Source organism: Lutzomyia longipalpis, chromosome 2, assembly GCF_024334085.1.
Source record: "Lutzomyia longipalpis isolate SR_M1_2022 chromosome 2, ASM2433408v1".
In the NCBI taxonomy this organism is placed as follows: domain Eukaryota; kingdom Metazoa; phylum Arthropoda; class Insecta; order Diptera; family Psychodidae; genus Lutzomyia; species Lutzomyia longipalpis.
Window position 1 is genome coordinate 28,680,018 of NC_074708.1, and position 18,349 is coordinate 28,698,366.

At 34.4% G+C, this 18,349-nt stretch overlaps 4 protein-coding genes across 11 annotated transcripts in view; 1 reads left to right on the plus strand and 3 right to left on the minus strand.

Moving 5' to 3' along the window:
• The window catches only part of LOC129789827 (tyrosine-protein phosphatase 10D-like), a 47,997-nt gene extending 33,682 nt beyond the window's left edge, over positions 1–14,315 (minus strand). For 5 of the 7 annotated variants that reach the window (XR_008750508.1, XR_008750509.1, XM_055826872.1 and 2 more), the window contains exon 1: positions 13,066–14,309. Coding sequence is in view for 4 of the 7 variants with exons in the window: in XM_055826872.1 (XP_055682847.1) it covers positions 13,066–13,131 (66 nt within the window). In the remaining 3 variants the exon portion in view is untranslated. Of the gene's footprint in view, positions 1–13,065 lie in introns of all 7 variants that reach the window. The other 2 variants (XR_008750507.1, XM_055826873.1) reach the window with 1 other exon arrangement.
• The window catches only part of LOC129791241 (fatty acid synthase-like), a 1,176,504-nt gene that overhangs the window by 813,569 nt on the left and 344,586 nt on the right, over positions 1–18,349 (minus strand). The gene's annotated exons all lie outside the window — the stretch shown is intronic.
• The window catches only part of LOC129789856 (glutamine-dependent NAD(+) synthetase), a 932,624-nt gene that overhangs the window by 813,569 nt on the left and 100,706 nt on the right, over positions 1–18,349 (minus strand). The window lies entirely within an intron of this gene.
• Positions 1–18,349, plus strand: part of LOC129789960 (pupal cuticle protein) — a 1,201,887-nt gene that overhangs the window by 776,257 nt on the left and 407,281 nt on the right. The gene's annotated exons all lie outside the window — the stretch shown is intronic.

An 18,349-nucleotide genomic window follows, 5' to 3' on the forward strand; every position in this document is an offset into this window, starting at 1 on the left:
CGGGTTCGCACACTTCTGTTGATTGGATGCTGTTGTTGCAGCCAATTGCAGTTCTTCATGTCCACGTGGAGGTTCACAGGAAGCAGTGTGTTCTTGTTGAATATTATCATGTGATGATGCTCGCAAAATCGTTTCCATATCTACTGGATTCTCTGATGTGTTATGTAATGAATCAGGGAACTCTGTCAACGCTGATGGACCAGGTATGGAAGCAACAATACTTGGGGATTGTCCAGAAGTCGATGATGATCCTGGTATTGATATTGGGCACCCCTCTGGAGATGCACTTTCTGGACTCGAGAGGCGAAAGCTGGAATAACATTTGATGCACCACCACCTTCCGAGTCCATCTTTGCGTTTTTCTTTGCGGTCTTTTCGTTTTGTCAATATTCGACGACACACTGGATTCACACATTTTTGTGGTTTCAATGATTGCGGCATAGTTGCAACTAACTTCTACCGATTAGCACGCTTTAATAACAGCGCAAAAAAAGATAAATAGACACAGTCAGTTATTACTTAGAGAATTTATTTAGTTCGTGGAGTTTTGTACGTTAATTAATATCACTCATTTTTTCACATTAGAAATCATTTTTTTGGGAAAATTTCTTTTCAGGGTAGATTCTTGGGTCTCTTGGGTACTAATTGCAATTAGAATAATTGTAAAATAGGGCAATTTTTTACTAAATAAGTGAAAATGAAAAATGTGTGTCGCGGAATTAATTAACGTCGTTCTCGATATTTGGGGGAAAAACTTACCGATAAAAATCCAAATGAATTATTTTTGGCCACTAACACACTTTTCAGGCTTTTTTTAAAGTTGTTTTAATAATAAAAAAAACTAATTTTTCACTGACAGCTCAATTTCGATTCTCGCGCTCCATAGAAGAGGTGAATGTTAGGAAAAAATCACCACACTCACCACACCGATGTCTCACGAAGAGATGTCGGAGATGTCGATCGTGAAAATAAAAATTGAGGTTAAGTTTGTTTGTTTTCCTGCGAAGTGGGTGGATGTTTTTGTTGTTTCTTTTATGTAATTGCGTTCAAGAAAATGAAAAAAAGAGCTAAGCATTCACATTTCCTAGAATGCTGCCTTTTATCGGAGTGATTTGAAGAAGAATCAATTCTCTGTTTCAAGGAATTTAGTCACCGAAGATGGATTGGACTTGAGGAACGACAGGTTAGTGGAGATACCGAGCTACGTGCTATGTATGGTTCAGGTATGGAAGATCATCATCAATACCCACAAGCCCCCACAGCAAGCTGGACACAAAATATCTCACCTACAGTGCTGAATCTAATAACAAATGTTCTCTTTTTAGCTCGATACAAAGATTTAAAGAGGATCTCTTCGTGATATCAACAAAAAGGACACCCAGATCTCATCAAACTGGCCAAGTTGACAAGACTGCAAGTTGTCTTGAAAGAAATATCTGATGCTAGACTCTGGCAGAATGACGTTGGAAACGATAAATGCGACATAAGAGCTGGGAATCCCTATCACGCACAATATCAGCTCAGCAGGAAGTAAGTTTGAATCTCATGTCGAGAAAGTTGAGATAAAAATACTATTTTTTCCTGGAATAGTTGGGTATATTCTCGGAAAAAGCCATAAGTGACTGAAAATAGTGAAGACATTTTTCTCATTGCATCCGGAAGTTTCTAAGGAATCTTAGAAAATTCTTTTTCAACACCCGGCTGATCTTTGATTTTGACTTCTAAAGGAAATCAAGGATCAGCCGAGGGTAGAAAAAGAAGTTCCAAAGATTCCTTAGAAACTTCCAAATGTAATAGGATGGATGTCTGCACAACTTTTAGTCATTTATGGCTTTTTCAGGGAACATATCTCACCATTCTGGGAATACATCTAACCGTTCCAAGAAAAAGTTTTTTGTCGTACAAACTCCAAGTTTAATGAATTCCGTTAACAATTTGAAATACTTGCAGCTCAACTGTTCAACCTCTTGTGGGGATTCAGAGGTTCCCCATAAGCTCATCTGCCCACCAAAGTTACGAGAGATCTTACAGCAATAGCTGAACAGCATTTTTTACTCTAAGATTCACCACCAGGGTATGAATTCATTGCTGATCTTCAATTAAGCCTTGGATTTGGACTAGGAATGACTCAGAAAAAAAATTAAATAAGAAGATGGATTTGGACTTTATGAAGCTCACTGCGCAATTTGTGGCCGGGAATGGATGACAACCCTTACAAATCTCATGAATCACGAAAAGAAAAAATATTAATTTGAGTTTCTACGTCCACATCGTTCTTTATTTTAATATTTTATAAACATTTTCCATAAACTCTTTTATTTAATAATAAAATGTAATGTGAATTGAAAATATGATTTTTCATGAATTCAAAATAACAGCTTTTTCGACAATGCTGGAGATTCCGGGATCCTTTTAGTTGGGAATAGGAAGGATTTGTGAACAAAACATCCCATTGATGGCCAAAAAATCGTCTATCGCCACACACTGATGGTGCTGGTAACCTCGCATCCTTTCCAATAGCACAGTTTTTAAACTAATTTAAACATCTGCAAAGAAAAGAGAAGTACAAAAATGTTAATAATCTTTTGAGTTTAATAAAATGAAATTCAAATGGACTGCATCCCTAGAATGTTTTATTCTTTGCCTTAAAGAAAAAAAGAATTTTACTCATTCCGGGAATACTACTCACCTGACAATATTAAATCCGGAACACGATGGAAATTATTTGATGCTTAAGGGGTTGCACTTGAGATCTACGTATTGGGTCAAATGGGGATGCTGACTAGGCACGTATCAAATGATGTTGATATGCTGTGCTGATAAGGATGAAAAGAAAAGCCATCCGATGAGTAAATATTTTCACGCTCTAAAGCTCTGCGGACTTTTACACACTTCTCTTAATCACTTAATGTCACGCAGGTACAGCAGATCCCGTCTTGATTTGGCTTGGACGGTTAGGATTCACCTGACGGTTCACCTGACTCACGAATTGTTTACATTTTTTATGTTATATAACCTCAAAATCAAAGAAAATATCAAAACAAACAAACAAGCATGATTGAAACATGAAAGCTTTGAAAGCTTCAAGAGAAATTGTGTGTCTCTTTTTAACTTATGCAATATTGATGAGATGGCATAAGTGAGTTTTTCCAACATTGAAAAGCAATAAAAAAAAACAGTTTTCCCAGTGGATTTCCCCAGCAAGTGCTATACCAAATGAAAGGGGATTAAAAAAGCTACAAAATAAGGGATGTTCCAGGTGGTCCCATGCAATATTGTGGAAATGGGAGGCGAAAGAAAAATGCGTGTTCGGAAAATCTTTCCGAATTTTCACCTTCTAGTGCATTTTGGAAAATGGTTTTAATATATAATATTAAGCATTGATATAGCTTTCATTTGACGCCAATCGCAATATTCTACAATTGCTAGAAATTGAGAAATAAATCAATATAGGTTACACCTAAAACCGGAAAATTCGTAGGTTTCCCAGCGCTTTTCCGGGAAATCACCACGCTTATTTTGAACCTTTAATGATCCCCTACAATAATTTAAAAACAAATTTTGGTTACATGCGGGGGACTTACTGTATGTATTGTGAATAACGCTCTTTGGTGTAAAATCAGGATAGAGTATTGCTTATAGGTTCCCAGATTACTTGACACGGACGTTTTCATACAACTTTCATCTATTAATTATTCCTAGGATTCCTGGAAGAGGATTTGTAAGGATTTAAGGGAAGTAATTGTTATGAAATTGAAGGCCAAAGGGGTGAGCAAAGCACATGCTAAAATCGAACCTGTCCACTTGATAGTGTAAAATCGAGGTTTGAGGCTAGATTTGCCTAGAATCAGCTATCAAAATCCTAAATAAAGACAAAATCGATTACAGAAATCTCATAAAATTGACTTCCAAAAAATTTTTTACCAAAAATACCTAAAGCTTAGTAAATAAATTGTGTCGCATGGTGTAATCAGACAAAAGAATAATGTCACTCATAACGACTTGTCTTAATGCTCCTTCTACAGTACCCTTCTTGCAAAAACAACCCCCTTATAATCGTGTCTGAAGGCACAACCCTTTTCACACAGTGACATTATGTGATAAATGCAATAAAATGTCCTCATATCGTTTGTTATTCAGTTTCACAAACAATTTCAATTTCTCCAAATCAGCACGAGTGTTTGGAACATGATCCAAGATAAGGATCTCATTCCATGCAAAGTATGGCACGTGAGCATATGTAGAGTGTTTAACTCGAAATATTTGTTGAGAGGGTCGTGCAAAAAACTATGCATAAAGCCACCGTGTGTGTGTTTAATCAAGGGATATTATTCAACCAACCCGAAATTTGCATTAAAGGCTAGAGGAATGTCGCTCACTGATAAAAAAGTGCCAGAGAATCAAAGCAAAAGCCACTGCCCACCGGCAAAAATTGTTTATTGAACGACCTTTGAGGTAGAGTTTTTTTTTCATTCAGAGTAAAATGATTCATCGAGGTGTAGGTAGGTACCCAAAATTTCCACACTTTGCCACAAAAGCATTCAAATTTATTTACACAACTTCTTATACAAGGGGCGTAGAACATCACATCGTCTACAAATCCCTGAAAATACAGAGCGTAGTGTGACTTTCAAAAAATCCCCTTCTGTTAATTTTCTCAAGCTGTGGAATATTCATTAAAATTGACTATATAGACGAGAAAAACCACAGACAAGCTATATATCGCTAAAGACTAATTTTCGTAGGAATAATTAGTTGGGTTACCATTGTTGTTAGCACCCCCTTGTGACGTTTGCTTCATTGCTGCCTCTTAAGCCAAACATGTGGCGGAGAATTGATTTTGCATGTTTAAGAGATTTGATGTTTATTCATATTGAGTCAATTTTGGTCGTCAATTGAATTTGAAGGAAATCTCTCTCCATGGTTTCATTTTACACCGATATCCCGCAGAAGAATATTTTTTGGAATAATGGTTCTTTTCTGTACGGTGTTTAAGTAGCGCAAATTCTGTCTTTAATTTTTCAAGAATTTAAGGAATTGTTTTTGATTTAGAAGGACTTTCAAGAGGAAAAAATATTTTTTGTGGCTTTAAAAAGGTCTTAAATTAGTTGGTATACCACAATCGTGGCATACCAAGTATTGTAATCATCGGAAAACCCGACCTCCTCAGATCGGGCTCAAACTTCGTATAAGCACGTTTTAGACATCCCACATTACGAAAATGGTGGTGGAAAATTTTTGATCCGGCCGGCCTGCCGGTCGTCCACACTTTGCCTTATAATTCGAGAACGGTAACAGATAGAGACTTCCGGTTTCAAGTTTTATATAGAAATGTGGGTGTAAAATTTCATTTTTTCGCATTTTTAAAATCCAAGATGGCCGCCGTCCGCCATTTTGAAACACCGTGAACCACTTCCCTTATAGCTAGAGGTCTGAAATTTTAGTATGTTGTAGAGCTCAGTGAGACGTTTTCATCGATAACTCATACTTGAAAATCGGTCAAGCCGTTTAGCAAATATGGCGGCCTAAAGCAAAAAGTGTTTTTTCGATATAACTCGAGAACGGCTTGACCGATTTTGACCATCTTGGTATCAAATGAAAGGTATTGAAAAGCCCTACAACTGTCTAGAACATTTCAAGTTTCAAAAACATCCGCAAGAGGCGCTAAAATCAAAAACAAAAATTGACTAACTTTAAGAGGCAATATCTCCGAACATCTGTTATAGATTTCCTTTAAATTTTGATATGTTGTAGCCTGACTCAATATCTATCACCAGTCCGAAAATGAAGAAAATCTATGTCGCCGTTTAGAAGATATAGCCATTTGAAAATTTCTTGAATTTGAAAAGTTCTAAGAGCCATATCTCTTGAACGGTCTGTCCGATTTTGCTCAATTTGGTATCAAATTAAAGGTTTTGCAATTCTCTACAACTTTCTGGAACATCAGAAACCTCTAAAACCATTCCTTCAAGACAAAAAATGCTAAAAACTGTTTTTATAAAACGAAAGACAACCATTTTGTGTTCTGGAGGTGACCTTGAAATATATCGAAATATACATCAGATTATAGCTTATTTCAATAGCTTTCCATAACTAGTCAAGAAATTTCTGTAGGTCTAATAGAGCTTAAGATATAAGCATTTTAATCCGTCAAATTGCTAAATTTTACAAAAAATAGACTTTGCCTACTAATACTACTCACAAATTAAATTACAATGCATAGACTGACCCATCCGCGTTGTGGTATACCAACTCTAATAACTGGACGCGTTATGATTGACTTGCTCTTTGGACCTTTTAGTTAAAGACAAAATTTACACTAAATACTAAAGACAACAAGCATAAAGAGTCTTATGCAGAACACAAGGGCTTAGTACCCGGAATGTAACCAAATTTAGTAAAAGGTCATCAAATGCTCAAGAAAAAAGTGTTGTTTAGCAGCATTAGAAGGAAGAAACATTTTATTTTTTGAAAATCTAAAGCAGATATTTCAGTATTTTAATTAATATTGATTCTAATTCATCCCTCTTTGGTTCTATTCATCCCTTTATGCGATAATACATACATATGTAATTCTATATCAAAATAAATCATCTCTTATCTATAAAACTTTACCATAAGTACGTGAACTTTGTTCTGGATTTATAAATAGAATTACTACATATATAATTATTTCTCTAAAATTAGAACAGATTTCTCCTGATAAGAATACCCTCAGACACCGACCTCTGACTGAATTTACTATACGCTAAATTCAATTACCAGCTCTGTGAGCATGATAGGCAAAAGCACGACAAATATTGAGTCATTAAGTGAATTATCTCCTCTACCCCAAAACGCGTCAGACAGATATAATTTGACTAATCAATACTGTCTGCGGGTTTAGCACATTTTATTGCTCTTATCGCACCCTCAAGTACTCTTCACTTACACGCTAAATCTCATTCCACAATCTCATCATAATTTAGTAAATTCCACTTATAGAGTGTCTACAAAATTTATAATTGAAGGGAAAAATTATTATTTTTTGATTTAAAAGACAAACATTTCCATTTGAGTGAACTTTATCACAGGAAAAATGCGATATTTATGCACTTTTTAGCACCACAAAATGCGCAACTTTTTATCTATACACAGTGTGGGTATTTTATGTGGTAGAAAGTGATTTTTATTGCTTTATACTCGTGCTGATGGAAATATTTGAAAATAATTTTCATCATATCGGAAATTGAGGTACAATGATTAACATTGGTGTGGTATATAGTGGTAAAACATGCAGTAAAATATCACAGTGTGATGTATATAATCATTGTACATAGTTCATGTGTGGTGTGTTTGAAATGATAATGAAATTGTCATTTTGTATTCCCTTGTATTATGTGTGGTATTAAAATTAAATTACTTCCTGAGACAATATGTCGACGACGAGTTGAAGAACAAATTTTAGAGAATTCTTCGTGTATTTAGAATAATTTTCAATGCGTCTTTGTGTTGCATTTATCATTATTAGGCGAGAACTTTTGGCCTGTCTCATAACTTGCGAAAACTTTCCTAACAGATGTCTCTGTTATTCTATGCGAAATTTCGGGGGAATGGGATTAAAGTTCTGAAAGTCTTTTGTTTAATTTTCTCCGTCTTAATTAATCTCTCTTACCCATCAAAACTTAAACATTAAACTAATATTTTCCAATGCTTTCCTAGCGCATTGGCGCTATCTATATTAACTAAAAACTTTTTGTATGTACATAAATGAGAGACATCTATTGAGAATTTTAATGGGAATTTTGAAGCCACATGAAAATTCTCCAATTATCAGCCTCCATCATTTATCATAAGTCTGATGCCTCAATGGAATGTTTTTTAGACAGAATGAAAAATAAAAATAAAAAACTTCCAGACCAACTGTTTAGTATTTTCCGGGGACTTACATAATGAATGATCTAGTGGAAACATGTGACGGGAAATCCTCTTCGGAAAAAATGTTGACAAAAACGCATTTATATGGGAATTTTTCACAACAATCCCGCAGATGATTTCAAGTCATCAATGTCTTGTTTTCATGAAATGTCACAAAAATATCCATCGCAGTTAATTCGTCTTTTTTGCCACTTTTCCATTTGATCTTTCTGGACACATGCTAAATTGATTACTTGGGAAATAGCAACATTTTTTTTATTATCATTCTATGTCCGCTTTTTTCCCCTCATCAAATTGATTTCTCTCTCATGTCGGTTTTGTGATTAAAACTCACGACGAAGTTAAAGCAATTCTAAAAAGTGATTGAGCAAAAAAGTGAGAGTTGGGTCACGATAAAAAGCAAAGCAGCGAAAAATACTTATATAGCAATTGAATAATATAATTTCAATTAAAACGTCACTATCTAAAAAAAAACTAATGAAATTGATGATGATTTCAGTGGCGATATGTTATTGAAATGGTGCAAAAACACGCGAAACTCATTGTCTGTATGGGTACGCGTAGTAAATTCAGTTGGAAAGTGACAAAAAGAAAATGCTGCCGTGGAAAAACTTTACAACCCATGTGGCCAAATAATAAATTTAAATTTAATACAATAAAAATAGATTGTCATACAATTTACCAACTTCTTCATTTTGCATGTATTTGAGGTTTTTTTGTCAATGTAAATGGGAGATCTCATTTGTTTAATTCTTCAGCACATTTTCACACATTTTCGCAAATGAAAATTCACTTTTCGCTGAAGGGGATGGTGTGTTGTGAAGTTATTAGGACGAATATACTTTCATACACAAATCTCTTATACTCTCACTATCATGATTACGATGAGAAGCTCATCAATTTGGTTGTGTACTCATTTCACAGCATGAGAGTGCTTATATCTTGTGCTTCTCTTAGTTAATTTTATCATAAATTTAACCAAAGAGACATTCTTGTGAGAGAAAAAATTGTAAGGAGAAAGGAGAGAAAGCGCTAAAAAGTTATTCTTGGAAAATTTTTCTAATAAATTTCACTAATTTATGCAACAATTTCATAATAATTTAGCTCAATAAACTCGTTAGAAGGTTGAAAGGTATTTTTTTCGTAATGCAATGCAGTGTCTGAATACCTTAAATGTCAACATAATTCTTAAGATATATAATGTTAATTTTGCACATAGACTAATGCTCTGTGAGGGAATCCATCTAAATTCCACACTTTTTCTTTCTCTCTCCGATGGTTATAACATTCCTCAGAGTGTTGCTAATGAAGGTAGATCTGTGTGATGTGATTTATGTCGCTCTGGAATCAATAAATCAGGACTGTGTTATATATTTACGTATATATTTATAAATATCTACTTGCTTCTCATCCTATATAATGGATTTTATCTACTCTACCCGAGGCGCCTCTCTCTCGGTTCCAAAGTAATTTAATTATAGTTTATTGTAAATCACTCATCTCGTTCAAAACCTCCAGCATGAAAATGCACATTTTATGTCAATTAGAAGGAGTTTATTGACTCCGTAATTAAATAAACTCGACACAGAGGAGGATCTTGGAAAATAAAAAGGATTAAAAGTCCTTCACAGCTAATTAATTTATCTGTTTCTGACATGTAAAGATTCTCAAATGGAAATTGAAATAATTTTCTTCATTTTCACACACAATTGCGTTCAGAATTGAAAATTCCTTTAGCTCTTTATCGCATCATTAATTCTCAATTCAATAATATACTCCAATCACTCGCTTTACGCGCATAATTCTAATTGAATCATCAGCAAATCGTAAAAGAAAATTGCATGCCTTTTGGGTTCTTTTTTCTTGCCTTTTGTATATAGTGCAAGTGTGCGTGTCAGAAGGGAAGTCAAAGGCATTTTAAACGCATTCCACAAGATGATTTTTTAATGAATTCCCGACTAAAGTATTCTGGGAATTCAAGAGAGTTTGTGGTTCAGATGTGATTCATATTGAATATTCCGGGTGTAGGAGCGAGATATTTATTGGGCTATTCGACGGAAGGATTCATTTGATTACATTCCAAAAGTTCCATGTTATGGGGTTTTATTGGAAGAAATATGCGTTTAGTCTCAAGCTTGAATAAATTTTATATTCTCTGCGAATTTTCATATTTAGGGTGAGAATGCTGTTTGAATAAATTTAAAAACTTTTCCTGTTCTTCTAATATTTCTTTTTTGCTTAAAATTAGCACAGTTTAAAGAGATTTAAATAACTCATAATTCTTGATCTCTCTGGAAGAAACTAATACGTGCGTTAAGCGAAACAGAAGTAGAACAAGCATGCACCTAATGTGAAACAACAGTGTAAATTAATTAGCAATGAAACTATTCATTTTAATCGTTCAAGAACTTCCGTTTTGTTATGCAATTTGTTGTTTGAATACCACTTGGTTCTGCTCTGGAATCTCCATTACAAAACATAAACATTTTTGCTTTCTGTGTTAATCGACTCATTAGTGCGCGGCATATTTTAGAATGGGACGCGCGCGCTATCCCCGCGAAACATCTGAAAATCAGTCTGCCGTTTAAAATAAATTCATCTCCATGGGATTCCAAATGAAAGTGAAAATGCAATTTTTTGGGGGGGTGGGAGAGAAAGAGGAAGTTTCTCTCATGGGGTAAATCATAAATAATTCCCTCTGCATGTGGATAAACTTTCTGTATTAAATGTGCGAAAAAAAAACACCAAAACTCCTAAAAGTTTTAATGATAAAAGGAGAAGTTATAACAAAAACACTTTCGCATGGAGCCTTCACGAGAAACACATAAATCCCACTCAAAATAATTTCAATTTCAAATAGATCACAAAATGGAACAATTTTTTTTGTTGAGTGTGGAGATATTTTTGGCTTGAAATAGGCGAAAATAAATTAAAGACGTTTTATTGTGTGGAGGTGAGAAATCAAGGTGTCTCGGTGTTTAACCACAATGCTCACAATGAGGCTCAAATTGAAGAAATTAATTAGTTTTTGCGATAAAATTACATTATTAAGTGTCTAGAAGAGACTCAATTTAATGTTTTTTTGCAACCCCTCTCTCTCTCATAAATTCCCAAATATTCGTCCAAAATGGGAAATTCTACGAATTTTTCTACCCGAATGAATACATATTATACCATTTTGACCAACCCTCAGGGATATCCCTTAATCCCTGTGACTGTCATCTTATGCTATGACCCTCCCACGTGAATAAATAATACAAAGATAGACTCAACCAACATAAACAAAATTCCAAATAAAACACCCCGGAGGTATTATACTTTATGTACCTTCTACGGAAGAGACATCCTTGCCCTTGTCTTGGTTCCCAACAGACGGACGACAGAACAAGGATATCTCGGAAAATCAACCGAACAAATAACTTATTCAAATGGAAATCATCTTTTGTGCTCTTTGCAACTAAAAGATGTCAAAAAGAAAAGATCTTTTACTTTAAAATTTTCCCCTTCGTTTCTTTTCAATACCTACCTACATAACATACATAGATATGTATTATGTATGTATGTATATCGTACAACAAAGAGGAGATGGACTCCGGAAGCACGAAAATGCCATTTAGTCTGATTTTTCTTGTGTTCTTGTCAGTTCAATGCGAAATTGGCTTTAAAATGGAGAAAATTATCGATTTCTCTCAACAATGTTTGAAGAGACGTAAATTTTCACCATCGACATACACCACCGCATTTTCCCAACCACACCATATCCCAAAATAATGTACCAAACCATCCCCTTTTTGGTATTATGTGTATCGCATTATCTTCTAATTCAATCTTTTATTTAATTTAAAATTTGAAGCACCACCAGCTACAGCTCCTAAATCACGTTGTTTGTTTAGATAAATGAACACCAATTACGGAAATTGAGTGCGATTTTTCTTCATGCGCGCAAACCTCTCTATAATAACGTACTTTTTATGGGTGGAATTTCCATTGTGCAATTTCATTGGAGAATTCTTCTTGTAAACAGCAGCAAGAATGCTCCAAATTCCAAATTTTCCGTTTAAAATTGAGAAAAACATATGCGTTCCAGGCTTTTGTGTTTGGGGGGGAGGGATGGGGTGTAATTGTAGGTTGTCTGTTTTTGATTTTCGTCCAAGAAATTTGTTTTTGGCATGAAAACTTCTGTATCTTCAACATCGAAGCACAAATGGAACATTTGGCTTCCAGTTCAGATTATTTTCTTACTGTCATAAAGGGAAATTCATTATTAAATCCGACTCAAATCTTTTCTTAATTCTCTCTCTTCTTAAAACTCTAGTTTTTGGGCTGAGTTTAAGTGTTAATGCCAGATTTTATGTTTGTATGATTATTGGTAGAATATACTATAGAGTTTGGTTTAATCCGTATTTAATTTTTATTAACCCATTTATTAATTTTTTAGGTCGGGCTTAAGATTTGTCGGACAAGGCTTTTAATCCTACTTAGAGTAGTCTAATGCATTGAAAGCTCTGAGGCTAATGTTGGGTTTTTGATGTTAATAAATTAAGTTTGTTAAATTAAAAATAATGCCTAGCTTGGGAAAACTTACATAAATCTAGCTTAGAAAGAAAACTCCTTCATAAACTAATCCTTCACAATAAATCAGTATTTGTCTTTTTTTTGTTTAGTTTTCCAACGACGTTTTGATTTTGATAGAATCTTCTTCAGTGTTTTAATTTAAAAAAAAAAGAGCTGTTGATAAAGTTACGTTTTACATTCTCAGAAAACTAAGTTCGTAAAGGCGTTTAAGCTTTACTTATTTAAATTTTGAGCAGTTAGGATTCTAAACAAATTAAACAACTAAAACCCTATTTATAAAAAAAGATCGTAATTGGAATTAAACTATAAACTAATTTGAAATGAAGTTTAAATGAAAAAAAAAGAAGAAGAATTTGCGTTCTAGAACTGAGCTCTGATTGGTTGACTAATTCAACAGTGCGTTCTAATTGGTTAACGCTAACTAAATAAGGTAGAGCTTCAATGCAAGTCAAATTTGAACAGAGTATAATTTTTTCTTATAACATTCTTATTGGCGAGATTTATACAAGATCAATTTCACTACGTTTTTTTTTTACAAAAAAATAAATATCAGTGTTTAGTTGCATGTAATACCTTAGCTATTGGTCCAAGTAGAATAAATGTTGTGTAGAAGAGATAAATCTGCAATTTCCGAAGCATCTTGAGACACGCGAAGGTTTCAAAGCCTTTCCTGATGAAAAGTGCTTCCTCTTGGGAAATTCTCTGCCTTTTGCCGGCGAATAAAAAGGAGCACAAACCACTCTTGCACTAAATCACACACCGTTAAACACCCCCGAAATCCCCTACACGGAAAATTTGCAGTGATGGGTGTTTCCTGTGGTTTGGCGTGGGGAAGAAGTGGAAAAAGAATCGGAAGATTATTTTCCACGCGGAAGGCTCGTTTCGTTGATACCCCCACAAACCGAAGAAACTCAGATAGAAACCAGATGAACTTGAAGATGATGGCGTGGTGAGAGATTCACAGACTCAATTTCCATTTCTCGTTGAGTTTAGCTTCTCTTTTTTATTATTTTTCTTCTTACTTCCCTCCCAACTTTTATTTTAGCGCGCTCTTCCAAAACCACACTGGTCAGCAAAACAATTAGCATCTGCGTGAAGGACGCTACATTCCTCCTTAATTTTTATCACACACTTTTTTAAGGTAAAAAATTTCAGCAACGCTCAGTGCGCGCTTTTAGTGCACAAAAAACACAAGAATAATTGCAAATTAAAAGAAAACACTTAACAACACGATTTTGGTGGTTAACCTGCACAAAAAGTGAGACACCAAGAGTTTTATTTAATGAACAAAAAAAAATCGTTGAATTGCACAGAGAAAAATTAAAGTGAAGGAAGGTGAAAAAAAAGAGTAAAAGACTTTTTGAGCGCACAAAAGTCAAAGATTTCACTTTGCGTACTAACACACGCACACGAGGGCGATGGTATTTCTCTTGGCGCGGTTAAATTTTATAAGAAAAACTCCACACCTTGTTTATGATGTATGAGAACACGGATATTAAAATATTTTCACAGTATTAGTGGCTTTCAAAGAAAAATGGTAAAGTTGAATGGGATTCGTGTACTTCTTTTGTGCCGCTGTGTGTGTGGTGGGATCTACAAGAAGTCCAATTCCGCTCAATTTCTTTGCATTTTTTCACACATTTTCCATCATTTTCGCCCCCAAAACATCACTTAAATTGTCAATTGAGCACTTTTTGGCAATTTAAATGTTCTAACGTATGATTTAGGGTGGGTTTTGAGCACTTTTTTGTAAAAAAGTCACAGATTTCACATAGAGCAACAAGACAAAACGTACCCACCACACTGGCAATCCATTCACGACTGACGATGTGTGAGGTACTCGCGGGCGAAGGCACTCGGTGCAAGGTGAAAAGTTTGACGCATGTCAAAAAAACGTTCTCATTCGCCACCACATTGGTGTCAGCGATGGGAACGGCTGGGTGGATTGGATAAGTGGAAACTCTTAAAAGCATCTCTAAGATGTGACTCCTAAATGTATACCACAATGTGACTAGAAGTTTGAAAAGCTTTAAAATTATTTTGCCTAAATACAGGCGTATTTGGTGGCGAATTGGGCGAAATTGGCGAAACCGTTAGATTCAAATTTTTCCTTAACTTTTATTTTTATGTTACAAAAAACGTAATGGACTGTGCTGTCTGTAAGATAGGAATAGACGTAAAGGGTTCTAATCTGTTAAAAACATTATTTGAGGTTATATTTATTGCGTAAGTGTAAGTAATTTACTATTCAGACTCTTTTACTTTCCGTAATTTTAAGTCATTGACGTACCTAAATTCTTGTTCTTTAATTCTTAAATAACGTAAATTAAATATTACTTAACGTTTAGAAGATTGATTTGGAGCATAAGAAAATACGATGTCTTTTAAGGATAAAATAGAGTTAATAAAAAACCAGAATCAAAATATTAGGTTATGTTTCTTACGCAAAAGTAAAATTTGTGTATTTTGTTTACGTTATTTTATCGCGTAAAAATAAGAAGTTTTATTTCTTCTTTTTTTTTCAATACACAAAAACTATTTTTTAAAAATAATTATTTATAGGAGAATACTAAAGATGGTAAAAATGGTAAAGATGGTAATGGTTAAAATCATAAATTTTGTCGATCAGTGTTATTAAATAAAAAATATTCGTGCAACATGTATTTATCTTTTCAAATTGAAGATTCTTATTCCTTAAAGGCCATGAGGTGTCTTTAGCAAAAATTATCACTGCTTATGAGCACCATTTATGGCTGTTTAATTTAATCTTATCTCCAAAATCTCCCCATTAGTGGCACCTTTTCTTCATTGCAAAGAACGTAGCAATTTGGAGTGAATTTATAAAGATGAAATGAGAATATCAACTGAGAATGAGAATATTTAATTATTGTGTGCTTTCACAACTCGAATATCTCCATGAGCATCTCCATCGTGATAATTTCTTCACGTGTTTTGGTCGTTTTCTTAATTTTTACGGCATGTGATAACGCATTACTACCTCTCACTTGAGGAATTAATGAATTTTATGCAATTATTTGCACGACATGAAAATTAAATCAAAACTTCTTTCTTTGTCCTTTTTTGTTCTTCGCACTGAATCCTTTCTCTGGACTTAATTTTTTTGCCTCTTCTCCCCAATTTTTTTTTTGACAATCTCCTGTCACCACACGGAAAAAAGTTTTATTTTTATTGCAAAAAGAACTTGTGGAAATATTTTTTACGATCTTCATCGTTTTGATTGCTCAATTCAATGCGCGCTTTTATTGCTCTTGAAATTCGCATTTAAATTGCGATGATTCCACAAAATACAACACGCACAAGAATATATTCTTCTACGCCAGAGTGACGGGATTTGAATTTTATCCCAATGCCCCCAATGTGGGGCTTTATAATTGTATTCATATATTATGTGTAAAAGCATCAGAGGGTAGATGAATGGCTGGGTAAACGTAGAACGCAAAATTTTGTGATCTTGAGGCGAAAAGGAAGTTAAATTTTATTTCTTTTTGATTCACAGTGGAGGCGCCAAGTAAGCACCAGGCGCCTCCATTTACATAAAGTTATGTTTGAGATAAAATAAGTTTGTTGAGATTGTACCAGGCGTCCTCATCTTTATATTTAATTATCTTAACTTCACTAAGAATATTTAATTGGAATAATGGATCGCAGAGATCACAAGATCGCAGAAAAATCAGCACCAGAAACACCACAATTATCAACCTCCTACTTCTTAAAGTTCTCTCTTTCTGTTGATTTCTTTTAAAGCTCAATAAGATTTTAATGTGATTTTTTCGCATAGTCCACGTGGAACCTCCTGTGATAATATTTCAAAATAAATAATTTTATTACTCCAAAAGAGATTGCGAAGAGAACTTGTTTCCATTTTTATTGGCGATTCATTTTATATTTGCAAACGATGTGAAAATATATATCAACTTTAGCCGTTGATGATGAGCTTATGTTGGTTTTTTTGTGAAGTTTTGTTATGAAGAATGCCACCATATATGAAGGAAATAATTAAAAGTGATAAATTTTAATGATGACGGCGGGGAAAAGGTGAAAAATTCTTACATGTAGAGCAACTGCAATTTTGTGAGATTCTTTCGCGAAAGGAAGCTCAAAACTTGATAAGCAAGTTTAAATTACTTTACGCGCAGATTCTTGATGTGCACGAAGAAGCAAAACAAATACCAAAGGCGGGGGATAAAAAGGAAAATTTGGGACACAATCTGGTGCGAGTGAAATTAATAGCTGCACTTTAATTGTAAATTACTTTCGTGTTAAATTGCAAACAGTGTGTCATTCTCAATGTACGTCAATTTATCTTCCGAAAAATAACCTTGATGCTGCATGTGAACATACATGAAAATCTCATCTGTTATTGTCTTGTACATTGCCAATTTTTCTTCCTTTTTTTTCGTGCTCCACGATAAAATGCAATTAAACGAAATTAAAAAAAATAAAACATTTAGAATTAAATTCAGTCAATCATTGGGCCTGTACAATGTAAGGCAATTCTTGGATTTCATGGTGCCTGTGTGGAGAAAAGATGGATTAACCTCAAGGGGGCTGAGAAGTAAGAAAAAAAGATGTGATTGAGACTCAGATTTGTCCAAATTTAGCACATTTAACAAATGTTTTTTTTTAACTTTGAGTGCAAAAAATATCATAGATTTTAAATTTTCGTAAAAGTCACAGAATAAGATAAAGTTAAGTTCTTAAGTTAAATTTCAAGAACGTCGGTTTAGAACTGTTGACTTTTAAAACTTTCAAAAATGAAATTCTTGGCAGATCTGTAATAAAATGTACTGGTAAGCTGACCAAGCTTACGAGAGCTGTGTTTCTTTCAGTGTACCAATTTTGTGAGAACAAACTAGAACGCGAATTAGTTTAAAAAAAAACGCGCAAAGTCGGGAAAAGTTGAAAAGTCATACCCTAAGAAATCTTTAAAAGGCCATATCTCGAGAACGGATCCATAGATTTTCATAAATTTTTTTTTTGTTTGAAAGGTCTTGAAGTCAGCTATAACATATCGAAAAATGGAAAAAAAAATTATGTCACCATTTTCGAAAAATTCGAGTTCGAAATTTTCGAAAACTTTGTTTTTGATTTTAGCGCCTCTTGTGGTAATTTCTCGAAGTTGCAATGTTCTAGACATTTGTAGTGCTTCATGAAACCTTTCATTTGCGCTTGAGTTGATCAAGATCGGACTTGTAGAACCCGAGATATGACATGCCAACTTTGGAAGGCTATATCTCGAGAACGGATCCATAGATTTTCTTCATTTTTGGCATGGAGCTAGATAATATGGTCAGCTATAACATATCAAAAAATGAAAAAAATTTATGACGTCGTTTTCGAGATATTCATCGAAAACTCATCGAAAATTTTGTTTTTGATTTTTGGCCCCCTAGCGGTCACTTTTGAAACTTCGGATGTTCTAGAGAGTTATAGGGTTTGTTGAGAGCTTTCATTTGAGCCCGGGTTGATCAAAATCGGTCAAGCCGTTTTCGAGTTATGGTCGATTTTCGATGAAAAATTGTGGCGGCCATATTGACTAAACGGCTTGACCGATTTTCGAATATGAGGTATCGTTGGAAAGCTCTTGATGGCCCCTACAACATATCAAAATTTCAGACCTCTACCTATTATAGGGGCTGAGATATAGCGAAAACAAAATTTTGAGGTTATTCAAAATGGCGGACGGGGGGGTGGGGGGGTGGATTTGACATCATAATCGGATTTCTTCAGGTCGATATTTAAACTTTGCCGTTTACCGCAAGTCTCTATCTATTACCGTTCTCTTGCAATTTAAGTTTATAATCCGGAGGGCCGGACGGCCGGACGGACGGCCGGC